Source organism: Falco biarmicus, chromosome 6, assembly GCF_023638135.1.
Source record: "Falco biarmicus isolate bFalBia1 chromosome 6, bFalBia1.pri, whole genome shotgun sequence".
NCBI classification, from domain to species: domain Eukaryota; kingdom Metazoa; phylum Chordata; class Aves; order Falconiformes; family Falconidae; genus Falco; species Falco biarmicus.
This window is the reverse complement of record NC_079293.1, coordinates 46,346,664-46,364,683: the sequence shown is the minus strand read 5'-3', so window position 1 is coordinate 46,364,683 and position 18,020 is coordinate 46,346,664. Positions and strand designations below refer to the sequence as shown.

General features: G+C 37.7%; 1 protein-coding gene across 15 annotated transcripts in view; it reads left to right on the top strand.

The window, feature by feature from the left end:
- The window catches only part of SYNE1 (spectrin repeat containing nuclear envelope protein 1), a 316,992-nt gene that overhangs the window by 159,399 nt on the left and 139,573 nt on the right, over window positions 1-18,020 (top strand). For all 15 annotated transcript variants that reach the window (XM_056344229.1, XM_056344228.1, XM_056344232.1 and 12 more), the window contains 14 exons: window positions 1,068-1,250; window positions 2,755-2,898; window positions 3,232-3,387; window positions 5,126-5,290; window positions 6,440-6,612; window positions 7,488-7,641; window positions 7,776-7,919; window positions 10,207-10,371; window positions 11,227-11,544; window positions 12,278-12,433; window positions 13,131-13,301; window positions 14,049-14,375; window positions 15,692-15,844; window positions 17,155-17,322. In XM_056344229.1, coding sequence (XP_056200204.1) covers window positions 1,068-1,250; window positions 2,755-2,898; window positions 3,232-3,387; window positions 5,126-5,290; window positions 6,440-6,612; window positions 7,488-7,641; window positions 7,776-7,919; window positions 10,207-10,371; window positions 11,227-11,544; window positions 12,278-12,433; window positions 13,131-13,301; window positions 14,049-14,375; window positions 15,692-15,844; window positions 17,155-17,322 — 2,577 coding nt within the window. The remainder of the gene's footprint in view (window positions 1-1,067; window positions 1,251-2,754; window positions 2,899-3,231; window positions 3,388-5,125; window positions 5,291-6,439; window positions 6,613-7,487; window positions 7,642-7,775; window positions 7,920-10,206; window positions 10,372-11,226; window positions 11,545-12,277; window positions 12,434-13,130; window positions 13,302-14,048; window positions 14,376-15,691; window positions 15,845-17,154; window positions 17,323-18,020) is intronic.

Here is an 18,020-nt window from a genome sequence, read left to right as displayed (position 1 = left end):
TCGAGAGATGTCTTCATAGCCTGCATAAACTTAAAATTTTATTTTTGTTAAAAGTTAATGTTCTGTCTGTTAGCACATTTGACGTCATTAAATCACAAGGCAAATATCTTTGATTTTAATATAGCCAGAACTTGAACCAAGTATCTCAAAGCTAACAGACCCTTTGCATTCTCTACCAAGATTTCTACTGTAACACAGAATTAGAACCTGACTTAGTAATTTTTGTATCAAGCCTGTTACTTCTGAATATGGATGTCACCTTATGATGATGAATATAAAACTATTTGTGTATCACATAATCATGACAGTAACAGTTTAAAATACTGGTATTTAAGACTGCTAAATTCCTAAATACTCACAAAGTCTTTGAATAATTACAAGTTCTAGGAACATTATCCTAGTATGTTAAAATTTAAAAATCTGACTGTTTCTTTACATTTCTGTATAATTCTTGCATGGGCATTTCCCCATACACTTCTTGCGCACAAGCATTGTGCAAGATTTCCATGAAGAAAAATACTTTCAAACTGGAAGGGTAAGTTAAGGATGTGGAGGGATAAATCACACAGTTCAGGCATTGCTCAGGGTCTGAGCATCAGCCCACACCCCTACACACTCATTGGAAGTCCAGTGTGGCTGTCACCCATGGGCAAGGCTTCAGTCCTGTGTGTGCCTCAGAGTGGGCCCTGGCTCCTGCTGGTATCTGTGTCAGGATGCTGGTTCCCTGAAATGAAGTTTTTACCACTTCTGTACCATGGAGATTTAAAGAAGTGTAATACCCAACTAAATGACCAGTAGTTGTCTCATGAAATGCAGAATTTACAGATAATCCTAGAGTCTTAAAATATGCATTATTTAGACACACGGCACTTCTGGATTGAGTAGATGTTGTCCCTAAATTCCATAAATATGATTGATATTAAAATGGAATGTACCAAAAGATGAATTAGCATGTTAATGAGCAGAAACAATAAACTTTTACCACTGTTGAATTTTCTGGGAGCTTACCATTGACCTTTATGGGGACCCAAAGTTCACCAATTAGCTTCTTTTATTACTGTTTTTAGGAATTCTTATCAGAAAGTGAGAGTGGGCAACAGAAGCTAAACCTGGTAGTGTCCAAAGGAGAACTGCTGTGCTCCGTTTTACCAAAGGAAAAGGCTAAAGTTATCCGGGACAAATCTGCTACTGCTAAAGAAGATTGGAAAAAATTTATCACCACCCTCCACCAGAAGGAATCTGCGTTGGAGGTATTGAACGAGTCACAATGGGGAAAGACTGGATCTAAATTTACTCTTTGCTTTTTGTTTTAAACAGCACAGTTTAGATTTTGTATACAGCTGTGACTGTTCATGAAGTGGCAGGACTAACAAATAGCTGTTTTCAAGAAGTCTTATTCTTCCACTTACATTTTACTTGTGCTTAGTTACATCCTTATGACTGATTCCACTTAAATCAAACTGCAGAAGGGTGTTCAGAGTAACTGAATGTAGCAAAGACAATGCTAAATTGATTAACATGAGTCTCATCAGATGTACTGGACTACTAAAACACATTTTCTTTTTAAAGGACTGTTTTAGCACAGATTTCTGACACTATTGCTGATTGAATAGTCTCAGTGCAGTGGGTAAATTTTGTCTGACATCGTAAACTGGTGAAAAGTAATTTACCTGAGCACCTTTTAAAATAAACCCCAGTGCCTTTCTCTATTCAGAACTCACAATTCAACCAGCAAAGAAGGTGGATATCTTAACAAACATCATCTCTTTTAAGGTCATAGGTTTTAAGGTCAAAAGACCTTAGCTGGAATTCCCTACACAGCATAGGAGAGTTAAAGTTCCTAGGCATTCTTGTTTCAAACCCAGTGCTGCCTAGCCAGCTGAGAAGAAGTTTAAATAGATTTGATGCATCATGTAGGAAAGCCTTTCAAAGAAAATTCTCAGGTAGCAAAGACTTACCTTTCTTCGTCTTAGGGTTGCCATGGAAAGAGGATGTTCTTAGAGGTTAATCTTTTTAAACCAAGCATTTTTCAGTCTCGTAGGCTTAATTTTTCATTCTGATGTTTAATTTCACTGATAAGGCTAATAGCTATAAAGAAAACTAAATCAGCCTGGGGAAAAAAAACCCCATAAAAATAACTAGGGCACAGGAACTATGCTGCTCAGGTTTGTATTCCATATGCGTTATTTCAGATGCTCTTTTTTTTTTTTTCAATCCTGTAGAATAAGCCTACAAGAAAAATAAGCAGGCACTGAAGGAATGCCTATATATGCTTTTATGCACACATTTTTATAACTAAAATTTTACACTAAAAAAATGTAGTTAGAAACGATCCCCAGGATTTGGTATGGCAGCCCATTTAAGGAGGGGTCAGTGTGAATGCCTGCTGTCATATGTTAGGTAACTCGTATCCCAAAGTAGCCTTTCCTCAGGCTACCTTAGTTGTGTGAGACATACATTGACTCAAAGCTCATAAGATCTGTAAACCTTTCAGTCTGGAGGAAATTTGCTTCAGCCTCCCCTCAACTGTGTAGACATGTCCTCTTTTTTGTCTCTTAAAGAGGTGATCTCTGAGACTTTTCTTTCAGTGTCTGTGCAATGGGAAGGAACAGAGCTGGTATAGTTTATTTGAAGATTTGTGTAATATTTGTCTGCAATTGTTTATCCTTTTTGTGGGCTTCCATCTGTGTGTTGTGCATTACAGTTATGTCCAATGCAGTGGGACTGTTGATAGAATTGTTCATGTCTTCCCAGAACTTAAAAATCCAGATGAAGGACTTTGAAGCAACTGCAGAGCCTCTGCAGGAGTGGCTGACCACAACTGAGAAGGCGGTACAAGGGAGCAGCAGTCGGCTCCATGATCTTCCTTCCAAGAGGAGAGAACAGCAAAAGTTGCAGGTAACTTCTTATAAGCCTTTTTTAACACAACCAGACTTTTCTGTCCCATTCTCCTGGTCTCATTGATTCCTTACAAAAGCTTGATCATTCTAGCATCCTGACCTCTAAATAAGATGAGAACTGGTTTCAAGGGTTGCTGTCAGTGATCCTGTTCCATCAGGTTTTACATCTGCACATTTCTTATGACATGCTGCTTCATTGCTGTAGCTGTGTGGTGTGCCTTTCTCAGCAAGCTTGCCATACGTCGCTTCCCTTTTTCATGGGGCCTTCATGCTTCTCTATTTCCTGCTTTCTTGCACCCACTCTTAATATTAACGTGCTTGTGCTTTACAGTCTGTCCTTGAGGAAATAAGCTGCCACGAGCATCAGCTCAACAGGCTAAAAGAGAAAGCTCAGCAGCTGTGGGAAGAGCAAGCTGTCAGCAAAAGCTTTATGCGCAGAGTGTCTCAGTTGTCTTCTCAATATCTTACCCTAAGCAATCTGACAAAGGTAATGCACCCAGTGTATGAGCTTTTAAGCAATTCATTTGATGTACGTGGGTAAAAAGAAAGACTGAAATGTGAAACACTGCAGTTGTCTTGCTTGTCTGCTCTGTGGTATGTCTGAGCTATCTTGTCTTTCACGCTGGTTTTATAGAGTGGGAAGTAAGGACCTGGATAATACCACAAACTGTAAACAGAATGGAATAATGATTTTCAATTGTTTTTTAAATGTATTTTGATTAAAAAGTTTGATTTTGATTATTTCAAGCATTGAAGACATTTTAGTTTTTTAAGTGGCACCTGAAAGAACTATTTTTCAAAAGTTGGGGAAGTTATTTATTTTTTAGAGAATATAGACTACAGAAAAGTTATTACTTCATTGCATCCTATAATGATGATTGATTATTTGGATTGTAAGCATCTTCATCTAAAACTAATAGATTGGTCTTCTAAAAAAAATGCCTCTCAGGCTGCTTTTGAAGGTTCAAGGGGAGGCCAAATTTTAAAGCATCACACTAGGAACTGAGAGTTTAACCCAACTCTGTTTTGCTGAGTGGTGCTTGACACACGTTACCATTTAATAGTTCTACTTACTACCTCTTATCTGTGTGAACAGATAAGAAGGTCTTTGTATTAGGACTGTTTCACAGTCCTATAAGTTCGTGTCATGAAGGAGGCTTGATACTGAATTAGGCTTATAGTGACTACTGTAATGAGAATAATTAAGGATATAGGAAGTGTGTTATGGGATAACAATTCAATTCAGAAAATATGTTTGGGCAATTGCTAGCCTGTTAGTTTCTACTTTTTCTGTGGACGCAAAGATTATAAAGCGTATCTACAGCTCTGTGACTTCCTGAAAATGGTTGTATTACATGGCCATAAAAAATTTTCATGACTGCAGAATGAGAAAGGGAAAAAGTTACCAACATTGATTTATGTGAACTGAACTTTTAAGTGTCAGGATTAGAAGAAGGAGTCCAAGGTAGAGAATACATATGATCCAGCCTGTAAGAGGAATCCTGAAATTCTTTGGATAGCCATGAACGCTTGAGAAGGGTCACTCTCAGTAACTTCCTAAGCCTGTTTCAATGGTTTGACTTTAGTTCTCTGTCACTGTGTGAAATACATTCTGCTTTGTGTTCCTGCTCACATCAGGCCTTCTGGCAATGTAACTTGAGCATTTGTTTTTGATTTGTATGAGTGCTAGTCATTTTTCAAAAGAATGGTTATACCAGTGGGAGTCATTGAGGGAAATGAGTCTGTCTTTTCCAGGTATCAACAAAGCAATGTTGCTGCAGTAGCATAGCTTCACAAGCTTAAATCTGTCTTGTGCACTGACGGCCTTCACAGGTTACCTTCAGTTGCATCACTGAAACGGAGTTTAGGTGTGATACCAGATCTTAAAGGTTTTTTCCAACCAAAATGATTCTATGTTTAAGAAAAAGTGACAGAAAACTCTCATCTACTTTGGATGAGAGGAGACAATCAGATGAAGCTTTACATTTAGAAAACAAAAAAAAGGCATTTCTGAAATTTTCATTTGTATATTCTGTTTGGACAACTCATTTGTATGTGCGTGCATGCAGATTTCATTCCATGCTCAAGTAAGCGTACTTGTAATTCAGTGTACGAAGAGGATTTCTGAGTACAGTGATGAAACTCATTCTAAAGTCTGTAAATCAGCCTGGGGAATAAGCAATCCTTTGAGTAGCGCCTGGTACTAATTGCTGTATGAATTGCAGGAGAAAGTTTCCAGAATGGATAGGGTCGTAGCTGAGCACCAGCAATTCTCACACAGTGTCAAGGACCTCCAGGACTGGGTGGCTGATGCAGTTCACATGCTGGATTCCTACTGTCATCCCACTGCAGACAAGAGTGTTCTGGACAGCCGGATGTTAAAGCTAGAGGTATGGAAACAACAGACTCCAAAACCTGCTGCTCTTAGATCTGTAAGAAGAATGTAAATATAGGATAATTTATGTTAGTTGTTGCATAATAGTGTAACAATTCAGACGCTGATTTGCAATTTACTCAAAAATAAATCTCTTTATAGAGGAAAGAGCTCAATATTAGAAGTTTTCCCTAAGAAGGCTATAGGGAGCTTTATGACATGGAAAACTGCATATATGCAAATTCTTAAAAAAAAATCAAAAGATGTGTGGCTGATGAAGGTTAAATGGAAGAAGTAGGATATTAACTTCTGTTAGTTTAATATATTATTTCCTAGGTCTTACAAGTGATATGGATGATTTGGAACAGCTTTTGCTAAAGTTGTTTGCTTTAAAAATGGTGACTACAGTTAAGAGAATAGCACCTATTTATATCACTGCACAAAAGGTGTTGAAGAGCAGTACTCAGAATATAGTTTTCATATTATTGAAGTCTTCAGATTTTGAGCTGTGGCCAAATATAGACAAGTCCTCAAAATTATAAGGATACATCAAAAAGCAAGAGATTATACCAAAAGACTAAAATTATGTTTTGCCTTTTGCTTGTTAAGTCTTTCAGGTTCATGCTTTGAGGTTTTTTTGTGACTTCGCGTAGTGTTAGAAGCTGTTAGTTTGCAACTGCACAGCTCCAGGAGCTGAAATCTCTAAGCTGATGTTGCTGATAGTGTACTGAGTTTGTATGTTGGTACCTTTGCATTGCAAATAGATTCTAGAGTTGTAGAACTGTATTTCAGCCATGTAGAAGAGCTTTGTTATTACATCTTGTTTTTTCTATGAATGAGTCCTCCTGTTTTCCATCTAAATGACATTCCCTTTAGAACGTCAGCTTTTCCACACAACAGTAACATCTCTGATGTGCTCTAAGTACCTGCATAGATTCCACAGAAAATTCCCTGTCAACTAAGATATATATTTCTTTTACTGCCCTAAACCAACTCTTTGAAAGTCACTTTTTCCTTGTGAATCCCAGCTAGTGAACCCCACTGTCCCTTTTCTAATTGACTGTACAAGCTGCTAAATTTGATGAACTCATTTTCCAGTAAAGACATTTAGTATATTCTTGCCCAGTTAATGATACAAGTGAAATAATATCTACTTACTTTGTAGGGACTGCTAGCAGTGAAACAAGAAAAAGAAATCCAAATGAAAATGGTTCTGACAAGAGGAGAATCTGTTCTGCAAAATACTTCTCTGGAGGGAGTGCCAGTGATTGAACGGCAGTTGCAAACTCTGAAGGACAGCTGGGCTTCCCTTCTGTCTGCTTGTATCCAGTGCAAGAGGTAAAACGTGAATGAGGTGCAGGGTGAAGCTTAGCAATAAAGCACTGTCAAAATTTTTGAAAAGTTGATTCCCAGAGTTTCGTTATTAGAAGAGTCGAAGTCATATAAAATGACTGCATGTGCCTAACATTGCAGATCTAGAGGCTGTGACATATTCATTTGAAGTAGAAAAGGGGCAGGAAACCGAGAGATCTAAGCTTTGCTAACACTTATTGTCAATATACTATTAAAAGTGGATTCCATCTTCGTGTCTTGTCATAAATTTTACTTTGAGTTGCACCTGATGCCTTGAATTATTCTCAGAAATGAGAAGATCTTGTCACAGACATTAATGGTTGCTCTGTCAAGTTCCTGTCTGGTTTTCCACTTGCTAGCATTTCACAGAAGGTACTGTAATTACAGTGGCCAATAGTGATGCTCAGAGTGATAGAATAAAGTAATACAGGGGGGAAAAATGCAGCCACCTTTGGAGCATCACTGGTTGCTAATATTTCAATTTAAAACAACAACGGTAATTAAACATTAGAATGCAGCAACTTAGAATGTATGCAAAGGGACAGAAAATTTATGAATAATCTAGATCTTATGCTTTCAGTTGCATTTCATTTACTAAAGCCAGAACCTGTCAGCTAGCTACATAACTTACAGACCTCCATAGTATTCCACATTTAGAAAACTTATTTTCTCTTTATCTGCCAAACAGCGCTCCTAGGTAAAACCTGTAGGGTTTTAACAGCTCTGTCTCAGACTACTCTAGCTTGTGATATATTTTTCTTTTAAATATAGTTTAGAATAACTGTATATGACTATATCTCACTGCTTAAATAGCACGAGAACCTCCACTGTCACAACAAATATGTATTTTTAAATTGCAGTCAACTGGAAGGAGCTCTCTCCAAATGGACAAGTTACCAGGATGATGTTCGTCAGTTTTCCAGCTGGATGGATAAAGTAGAAGCAAGTATGAATGCTTCTCAAAGGCAGTATGCTGAACTGAGGGAAAAAACAGCTGCCCTCAGCAAAGCGAAGGTGTGTTTGCTTTACAACAAGCCAACAGCAAGCCCATATCACCTTAACAACAAAGGCTAAATAAGTGCAAGATTAATACGTGGTCTTGTTGTAATGCTACCCTTTCATAAATGTGTTCTTTTTCTGTTTTGCAGCTACTCAGTGAAGAGGTGTTGAGTCACAGTAGCCTGTTGGAGACTATTGAAGTGAAAGGAAGTGGGATGGCTGAGCATTATGTTACTCAGCTTGAACTCCAGGACCTTCAGGAGCGGTATAAGTTCCTCAAAGACAGAACGAGGGTACGGTTTTCCTTGATAGCACTCCCTCTACAACATTTGTTGGCAACAACAAAAAAGAGAAAGTCTTTTCACTGACTGTTTATTTTTCTGTTAAATAAGGAGTAAAAGTTTGGGGACGGTTGTAACTTAATGCAACAGAAAGTTATTAGGGTGATTTATCAGTCTATCTTCCCATACCACTGAGCTTCAGCTTTTTTCAGAAAGGTTCTAAAAATCTGAATCTGAAAAAACTGTCAGGTGAATAGGTGAGGAATTCCATGTCAAAAGTCTCATTGACTTCAGTGCAGATATGATATTACCCATTATGACTGAAAAGCTGGGAGTATTTATGAATTTGTGATTAACATAAACGTATGTATTGCAGTAAGTGCAACCAATTAGGCAGCACAACCACAAATGGTTGACAACTACAGAAGCTTGTTATTGAACACAAAACTTATTAGCAAGTCAACTGACTCTACTGTCGAAAGACCCAGCGTGATAAGTACTGCATCTACTGGTAAGTGTTAGTATTGTAGATCTGGAAAAGATCAGGGCATAGACAGATAAAGATCAGGATGGGGCTTAATTAAGATACAAGGTAAAGAAGAAACAATAAAATACCTGGTGATACATTTAAAGCTAAATTATTATCTCCAGTTAACCCAAATTCTTCTATGGTAATTAAATAACACCTAGTGTATGCTCAGACAGGCAACTTCATGACAGCAGTGTACTGAATTTTGTTGTCTCAGTGATGTCTTTATCCTGTGGAAAGGGCCGAAATTCAGTTTTTCAAACATAAGTGATTCACCATTTTGTGGTACTGTCTTCCATAACTGCAAAGAATACAATGCACAGTCTTTCTTTGGACCTTCTGTGAATAAACTCACTCCGGTTTGCCAGATAGATGAGTAAGTCCTGGGAAGTGCTAGTAAATACCAAGTATTCTTGTTAGCATGGGGATCCTCTACCTTTTTCTCTTTCACAAAGATATACAGACTGCCTGTATTTGGTCAGCTTGAGCAACAGCATGGGAGCAATGAGAAATGGATAGTAGTTACCAGAGGCAAGAATTGTGTACCTCTTTCCCCATGTAGCAAGAAACATCCCTTCTTTTTCTTCCCACCTAATACCCTAGATGACTTTGGTCTTTCCCAATCCCAGCTGTGGTGATGATGTTAAGTGTCAACAGTGCATTCAATCCTTAGAAAGAAATTTAAAGTTCAAAGCCAATAGCTGGGAAGTAAGGAATGGGCAAATCCTTTAATAATCCTTTGGCCAGATGAGAAACCTGACAAGCTTCCCCAAGGGTTTGTAGTCCAAGCCTGAGCAGACCAAGCCCTGTAATTCCCTGCAGCCACTGTGAAGAGGCAAGAGAACTGTCTCTCTTTCCCTCTTCCCACTACTGGGTGTGGGCAGGCCTTGTAAAAGATGGATAACACTCCCCTTTTCTTCCTTCCTCCCGCTACACAGACCTGTTAGAAATAGGTAAAGGCGACAGTGCGTTCATGGCTACTGTTTATGGAAGTGTTTTTCTTTTTACGTAGCCTGCTGCTGTGGGATGTAGTCTGCCTTGCCTCCATCCGAACTCAATTCCCTGTTCCCATCATTTCTTAGAGGATGTAAATTACTTGTATTATACTTTTCTTGTGCTTAGAAAGACTAGTTTTACACTAACAGATGATGCCTTTCCTGCTGTATTCCAGATATGGTAATATTTTATTGCTGGGCTGTGAAAGTACTGTAACTTGCTCGCCCACGTACGAAGCAGACTTGCAGTCAGTTTCTCACTGTGCTCTGGAGGAACTGCCTGTAGAGGGCTGGGGCACTCTTCAGATGTGAAGGATACTAGGTAGTCTCAATAGAAGATTAAGATTTTGCCATTGGCAAAAAAAAAAAAATCATGCAAAGAAAAAATAAGCCATTTCTAAGCTCATACTCTTATTAATTACTTTAGGAAAGTTAATTTAAATTGGTATTAAAATTAAGAAGGTCTTTTGTTATTAGACACTAAGGTGTGACTTAAAAGTGATTCCAGATCAAAACTTCATATCCCAGAAGTCACAAACTTACATGAAGAATCTTTTATGAAGAATCTTTTAGGATATGTATCTGTATCCTCACATTTGCTCTCTTTTCCTGTAATTGGTTAAATCATCCTGAGAATCCAAGTACCGTTGAATTCTAGGAAAGCTCAGCATCAGATACAAAATCTTCCCCATGATGAAAGTCTAGGTTTTTCATTTTCTTGGTTTGATAATACAGTAAGATGTATATACATATATGTAAATATTTTAACAAGCAGGAGGCAGTAACAAAAGCTGAAGGACTGCTTAACTTACATCAAGAGTACCAAAGAAATCTGAAGGCTTTTGAAGCGTGGCTGGAGAAGGAACAGGAACAACTTGATTGTTTATCACATCTTGATGGTGATGCCCAGAAACAGGAGGCAACACTCCGAGACTTACAGGTACATAATGTGTGACATCCTAAGTAAAAAAAAAATTAAATAATAATAAAAAAATAATCCTACTTTTGAAATAACAGAATAATATTAATTACCAGACATCTCTTTTTTTCATCTCAAGAACAGCTTGGAATCACATTATATGTAAGTACTTTGCCACTCAGAAGTAGTTCCAGTAGTGTCAGTGGAAATTATTGTCACTTATTTGCAGAAAAAGGTGTCAGGACTTGAACAAAATCTCCAGGCATACTAATACTTTCTTGCAAGTATTGAATTTGTTCTGGATGTTTACCTGTCTCTTCCTTTCCCTATGTTTCATAGAATATCAAAAGTATTGTTTTCATTGGGTTTTCATCTTTTATTGCTTACAGTGCAGATGCATCTGCTTTCAGGCAGTTCCAGTCATGTAAATTAGCTCCCATGGGAAGGTTGAACCTCTAGTACTTCAGTAATTTCTAAGTTATGATCTTAAGCTGACTTAGAATACTCTCATAATTGTTGTTGAATTAGCAAAAGGTCTGTATTTGAGTTATGAAATATTTATTACTGTATTCAGGATATTGAGAAGGTCTTTGTATGATCAGGGACTCTGCATATATGTCTTGTTATTACAGGTTACTTTACAAAATCTGAATCCATTTTGAAAATCTGAATATATACTCAAATATAAACTAAGACGACACACCGTGGTATTTTGTTAAGGTAATTTCCTGGTTATGTGTCAACCATAGATAACTAAAGGGAATATCTAGATAATGTGAGGTAACTGCTTTTGTCTTAAGTAGAATCAGGGCTTTGTTTGCCACGTGTGAAAGCAAGCTGTTAATGTAGGGTATGTATCCTTAACTGCCTTCACAGGAGCTGCAGGTGCACTGTGCAGAAGGACAAGCATTATTGAATGCTGCTGTCCATGCCAGAGAGGAGGTGATTCCCTGGGGTATTCCCCAAGTAGAAGACCGAGCCCTGGAATCATTACGGCAGGATTGGCAAGGTTATCAGCACAGGCTTTCTGAAGCAAGAAGCCAATTAAATGCCACTGTGAGCAGACTGAGGTTGATGGAGAAAAAATTTCAGAAGGTTAATGACTGGCTAACAGATCTGGAGGAGAAAGTTGCTATCAGGACTGGGAGGCAGTCTGGTAGAGCAACAAAGGAGATGCAGCTTCAACAAATGAAGGTAAAGAATGTAGTTAAGGCATTCCTTAAACAAAATATCATGTGAGGTTTCCACATCAGTTCCTGGTTGCACTGTGAAAATGACAGGAACTTATTGCAATTTATTGAGTTACGGATCCAAGAAAGTTTCATGTCTTCTGGGTCCAGGTTCCTCCCATTTAGTGGGTAGAGGTGTGGCTCTACCAATATTGAATTCTCATGGGGAAATGTGGAGTTCATATGCTCTGTGGTATGTGAAGGCATAACCGAGGACAGAGGCTGGTCCTGGAAAGTGTTAATGTGGTAACAAGAGTAAAATGTGCCCGACTGTACAGTGAAGTCTCTGCTGTGTTGATGTAATGATTTCCTTTAGTCACTGCAAGGAGAAGACATAGTTCTGAATAAGCACATAAACACAGGAAGCGGATTTGAAGAGATTCAAGGTTATGCTGTATAGTCACCTTTAAAACTTTGGGCAAATTCTATGGGAAGTCCAGGTTGCACATCTATTCTTATCTGGGGGGCAAGTATTGAATCTATTGTAACGAAATGCAGTCCATATGGTATGATAAAACTTTTAGCATATTCATGACATTAAAATTCATCAGATTCTGTTTTGTTTTCCTATTGTAAATCCTTGTTTACAACCATGTATTTCTTTTTATTTTCAATGATTTCCTGACTTAGTTACGAATTCCTGTTGTGTTTAAGATGTTTGAATCAGTCATATAAGCTAGATAATGTCTTTGTCATAGAAGTGGCATGAAGAAATTACAGTCTACAAAGATGATGTGGAGGAAGTTGGGGTATTGGCTCAGCAAATACTAGAGGGAAGTCTCACTGCAAGTAGAATGGGAAGCCAGGCTACGCAACTTACATCTCGCTACCAAACTCTTCTTCTTCATGTCTTGGTAAGTAATGAAAATTAATTAATTGTGCCACCATAAATTGTCATTTAAGAAGTAAATATAAACAGAGTTTCTTAATTAGACTTCATCGGAGTTTATTCATTATTGTAGACTCAATACAAGTCACATATATATTTCATATATATATATACACGCATATATGTAGATTTCATTGGACTAAATGTATTAGAGAGCCATAATTGGGATAATGCCTTTCCAAAAATATACATTAATTGTCAGATGATGTTACTACCTTTTTTGCAGTTGCAGGAGAGAAATTCAGAATTCAGTATGTTTGAATGCTAAATGACTTCTAGATAAATGTTTTCATGTTACTACTGAAACACAGAGTTACAGGGGAAATTTGAGTCGATAAGGTACAATCTTCAGGTTATTTTAAGTAGTAAGTGTGTCATAGTACCATAATCACCAGTCACAATTCAATTTTCAAAATACAAGTACCTTTTCAGTATTTAGTATTAATTCAGTTTTAACACTAGTGATTGCTGTATGTATGCTCTGACAAGACCCCAGTGAGAACTTTCCACTAGATATGACAGTACTCAAAACCTATGTGTTTAATCTTAGTATATCAGGTTTTATTAATAAATAGCAATTTAATGTAGTCTTTAGAGAATAGCAAAGTTAAACATCTGGGTGGTTCTTGTTTTCTTCCCCTACCCTCCATATTTGTTTGAAGGAGCAAATAAAGTTTCTGGAAGAAGAAATACGCTGTATGGAGGAGTCTGAACTGGCTTTCAGTGCTTACACAAATTGGTACAGAGCTACTAACAAAAACTTCAGAAATGTGATCACCAAGTTTGATGTGGTTGATAAAACAGCAATGGAGAAAAAAATGCAGAAACTAGAGGTACAGCTTTCTTGTGTTTCTTTTCACCACAGAGAGGCTATATTTTAACATGCATCTTAACAGCTGCTCCAAATTCTGACTTTGCCTTGCCCAGAGAAGCTAATAGGATAAAGGCCACCCAGTATAAAACTTTCTGTTCTAATGTGGTATACACATTAGATCACAATTTTGTTGTTGAAGTTAAATAATACAGTCCTATCTTTATGTAAGACATGTTTGTATGCGTTTTGTTTTAGTTTAAAACTTCAAATAAATTCCCCTCGCAAGGCATCCTGTCATGTGTATTTTATACCAGTATACACTGTGGCAAGAAGTGCTTCCTATTTCTTCTCATTTAAATAAATCTGTAGTAAATCTCACATTTCATCTCAGAGTTGTAGATGAGTTTTTCTTATGTTCTGCAGCTTAAATATATTACACTAAAGGAAAACTTTGATCTGTTCCAAAATCTGGAGTATGAATCCTCTCCTGATAGCCCTCATTTTCTCTGTTTATCTTCACAAGCCCAGTGCAGAAGTATTTGCTTTTTCTGCTTCCTTCTAGTTTACCACACTTTAACTCCAGGCAATTTTGTAATGCAGTCTATTCAATTTCCCTAGCAATTCCTTCTGTATCCTTAGCAAAATTAAAAAAAAAATAAATAAAAAATAATCATTAGCCTTTCACTGGCAGTAGAACTACATTGAATAGATAAAAAAAGGGAAGTGCTTGCATATATTTTTCTGTTAACCAACACCTCTTTCACAGCTGCTATTGAGTGATATGGACATAGGGCACAGTTTACTGAAATCCGCCCGCGAGAAGGGGGAGCGAGCTGTGAAGTACATGGAAGAAAATGAAGTTGACCAGCTAAGAAAAGAAATTGGAGATCATGTGGAACAGCTTGAAGAACTGGCTGGCTCTATCAGGAAAGAGCACATGACTTCAGAGAAGTGCCTTCAGCTGGCAAAGGAGTTCTCAGACAAGTACAAGGCACAGACTCAGTGGGTCATGGAGTACCAAGCCATGTTACGCTCTCCTGTGGAGCCAAAGAGTGAACTTTATGAGAAGAAGGCCCAGTTGTCCAAATACAAGGTAAAAAGCGTTTATCATTGTACTGTCAAATCGATTTTGACCTGGTGACTTGCAATACATCCTCTGATACAAATGCCCATTCAAGTTTCTTCAACAGATGTATGAGATGTCTGATCTGGATGTCCAAATCAGCATCAAAGTGAAAACATACATGACACCTGCATCTACAAAATAGAGTGAGCACCTGCATTTCAAGTGCTGATGTCCTAATAAGGCTCCCATACCATAAAATTTCCTGTTAATGGACAATTCTTTTGTGGGTACACATATGCATAATTTCATTGATATCAACAGAGTTGACAGCTGTTTTAAGCAAGGATAGAAATCAGTTGGTCTTTCTTCACTGCAGACATTGCTTCTGTTTGCCTTGGCTTAATAAGCTTTCTGGTTAAAGCTGGATGTCCCAGCTCAACCAGCATCTAAGGCAGTCAGCTGCTATAGCCTCCTCTGTTTTTAGTTAGGATTTAAATTAAGGTTTGTTTTTGGTTTTTTTCCAGTCATAAAAATGAGTAGAAAAAATTGACCGCAAACCCCATTGCTTCTTCTAATGAGGTTTTTGTAAAATATTCCAGGATTACAGATGTTTCATAAATTGTGTACTGGGCCTGGCTGGGATTGAGCTAACTCTCCCCATAGTAGCCCATACAGTGCTGTGCTTTACATTTGTGGCTGAAGAGTGTTGCTAACAAACCAGTGTTTTGGCTATTGCTGAGCAGTACCTGCACAGCATCAAGGCTTTCTCTCTGAAACTGCCCACTGCCCCTCGCCAGCTTCGATACTGAGAGTCATATGTTATAGCTACGTGTTTGCTTTCTACACATTTGGGGAGCTGGTACCTCACTGTCATTTGATGGATGGTGGGCATATGCCACGCTGACAGAACCAGTGGCACAATGACATGAGATCAGACTGCCTGCATTTGAGAGTACAGTTTTACATGCTCGTCTGCATACTGTCTCATTAAGGGGATGGCTTTGGTGGTACTTTCCCACCTATTTGCAGAATTTGTTCCTCTGAACAAGTTTTATCCCTAACACTTGCCTCTTCACAGATATTAACTCCCTTTCCTTCACCAACTCCAGATTATTAGCCGTGCTACTAGCCACTCACAAAAGGAGCAATCGCTTTTAGATGCCTGCAAAGCTGTTACCTCAAGGCATGGCTGAGAAACAGTCTTGTACTGGCAGCAAAGCTATTCTCATCTGGAAAACATGATACATGCTATGATAGAAGGCCGTGCATCAGGTCAAAGGAACGTTAGTGAAATAGATCTTCAGTGTTCAATAGTTATATTTTAATTATTGCTTGCATTGTAGTCTATACAGCAGACTGTTCTGTCCCATGAGCCTTCAATAAAATCAGTGATTGAAAAGGGAGAAGCACTTTTTGATCTGGTGAATGATGTGAGTCTAAAGAACAATGTTCAAGACCTTCAGAGCAGTTACCAGGAACTCTGCAGCACAACAAAGGTAAACAGTCAGGAAGAGAACTCTAGGTTCTTTCAATTTACTATATTTTTTACCCTCTTTAAGAAGTTGACTGTTTTCTTGCTTCATGTTGTCATGTCACAGCCTGTGCACAGAGCCAGTTAAATTTAATTACTTTTTGGTTGTGGGGTGGTTTGTTGGTTTTTGTTTATGGGTTTGTTGTTGGGTTTTTTGTTTTGTTTTGTTGGGTTGTTTTTTTTTTTGGGGGGGGGGGGGTGGCAGATTCTGGATTATGGAAAGAACTTCTACCTACATAAATCTAACAAGAGTAGCTGAAATAAATTTTGAGTGTGACAGATGAAGTCCTTGTAGAATTAAGGGGAAATATATCAGTGACTAGTTTGTACTATTGCTACTATTTCTAATTACTTTGAATAGATTTTTAAATACTTTATTTCTTGAAGGGACAGATGGGTACCCTTATGTTATACCATTTTGTCTCTTGTTTCTGCTAGATCTCACACAAACCCTGTTTAATCTAGTTTAGTGTTGAATGGAAGTCATTGGAGAAAATGAACTGCAAGATGGATATAATTTAATTCAGCAAGGATGTTATTAATTAACATTGATTTGTTAGTCCATATGTATGTAGTACTTTGAATGATCTAATACTTCTAAGTACACTCTAAAGTATGATTATACCTAAAGCTCTTAATAGCTTACACTCCTAACAAGGATAAGCTCTGCAAACCATGTTAGTACTTATGTTTGACCAAAGTACATTTATTGCCAATCCGTCCACCAATAGCAGATGATTTTATTTTTTTCACAGTTGGTTTTTAGTTTACAGACATTCCTCTGGTCTATACCACAAAACTGGTGTCTGTTGCATTTAGATGTAATGTTGATGACTTAAATGTAGAGAAACTTATGAAAAATCTTAAAAAGAATAAATAGATTTTAACTCAATGTGCACATCCTTTATTTGCCTACCACAATCACAGGCAATATGTATGTGCAAAGGCTGTAAGCAGCAGGCACCCAACCATAACATCTGGTAGGTCATGTGCAGTCTCTCAGAGAGATAGTAACTGTTTCTAAGTGAATGTAGTTTCAAATTGGTAAGTGTTCCTTGAGGTAAGGAGGTCCTCAGTGTTCCCTCTGTCTTCAAAGTAATCCCTTTGACAATGTCCTCCTTAACAGTGTAATCATGTGAGAGCCTCTCACAGGAATATAAATTTAGAAGATATGCTTACTCATGTTTTCAAGCTCTTGGTGTTATTTTTGTTTAAGGTCTTTTTGTATTCTTATGATTACCTGAATATTTAATTTTTATTTTTGTGGACCTGCAGGCATACGTTGAAACCTTAGAGGTGAGAGTGAAAGAACATGAGGATTACAATAGTGATTTGCAAGAAGGGGAGAAATGGTTGTTACATATGTCCAGCAGGCTGGTCAGCCCTGACCTTATGGAGAGTAACAGTCTTGAAATAATCACTCAGCAACTAGCTAACCACAAGGTGGGTTTCTGTTGAGTAAACTTCCTTTGTCTGGTAAACCAGAATTTTTCTTCTTTGCTTTTCTGTCTCCACTCCAGAGCTTTAGTTATTTTTCATTCACCTGTTTTATTCCTCTTACTGCTGTGTAAATAAGCATCAGTGTCATTAATGCAGTTAATAAATCTACCTTGTTGTTAGCACTATTTCTTGGATGAGACTGCATCTGCTGCACAAGAGCTTTGTTGTACGCTGTCAGATTTTTGCTGAGATGTGCCAGGACATAAACCACAAAAAGCAGATTAGGCTTATTTTACTTCTATGGCATTTTTTGCTCTGGTACTTCTAAGAATAAAAAATATTTTATAATTTCAAATACTTGTTTCCCCTCTATTAGGTTTTAACATTTCCTCCATTGCTTTTATTCAAGGTATTGTTATGGTTGCTATTAATGGTAATCATTCACTACATCAATAGCTGATGGTTTCTAGAAGATAAACGAAAGAAAAATTCAACCCTCCCCACCGGTCACTGAAACTGAGATTCCAAGGGCAAATGTTGAACTCTTAACTCATTGTGACTAGTGTGTTATTCTTTAAGTAACCACCTTGGATAAAAACTGGGCTCCATCAAAGTCAATGGAAAGAACTGTCTGCAGTGAAAGAGCTAATGGAAAAAGATATACAACATCAGATTTAGTCATTACTAGACACAAAAGAAGT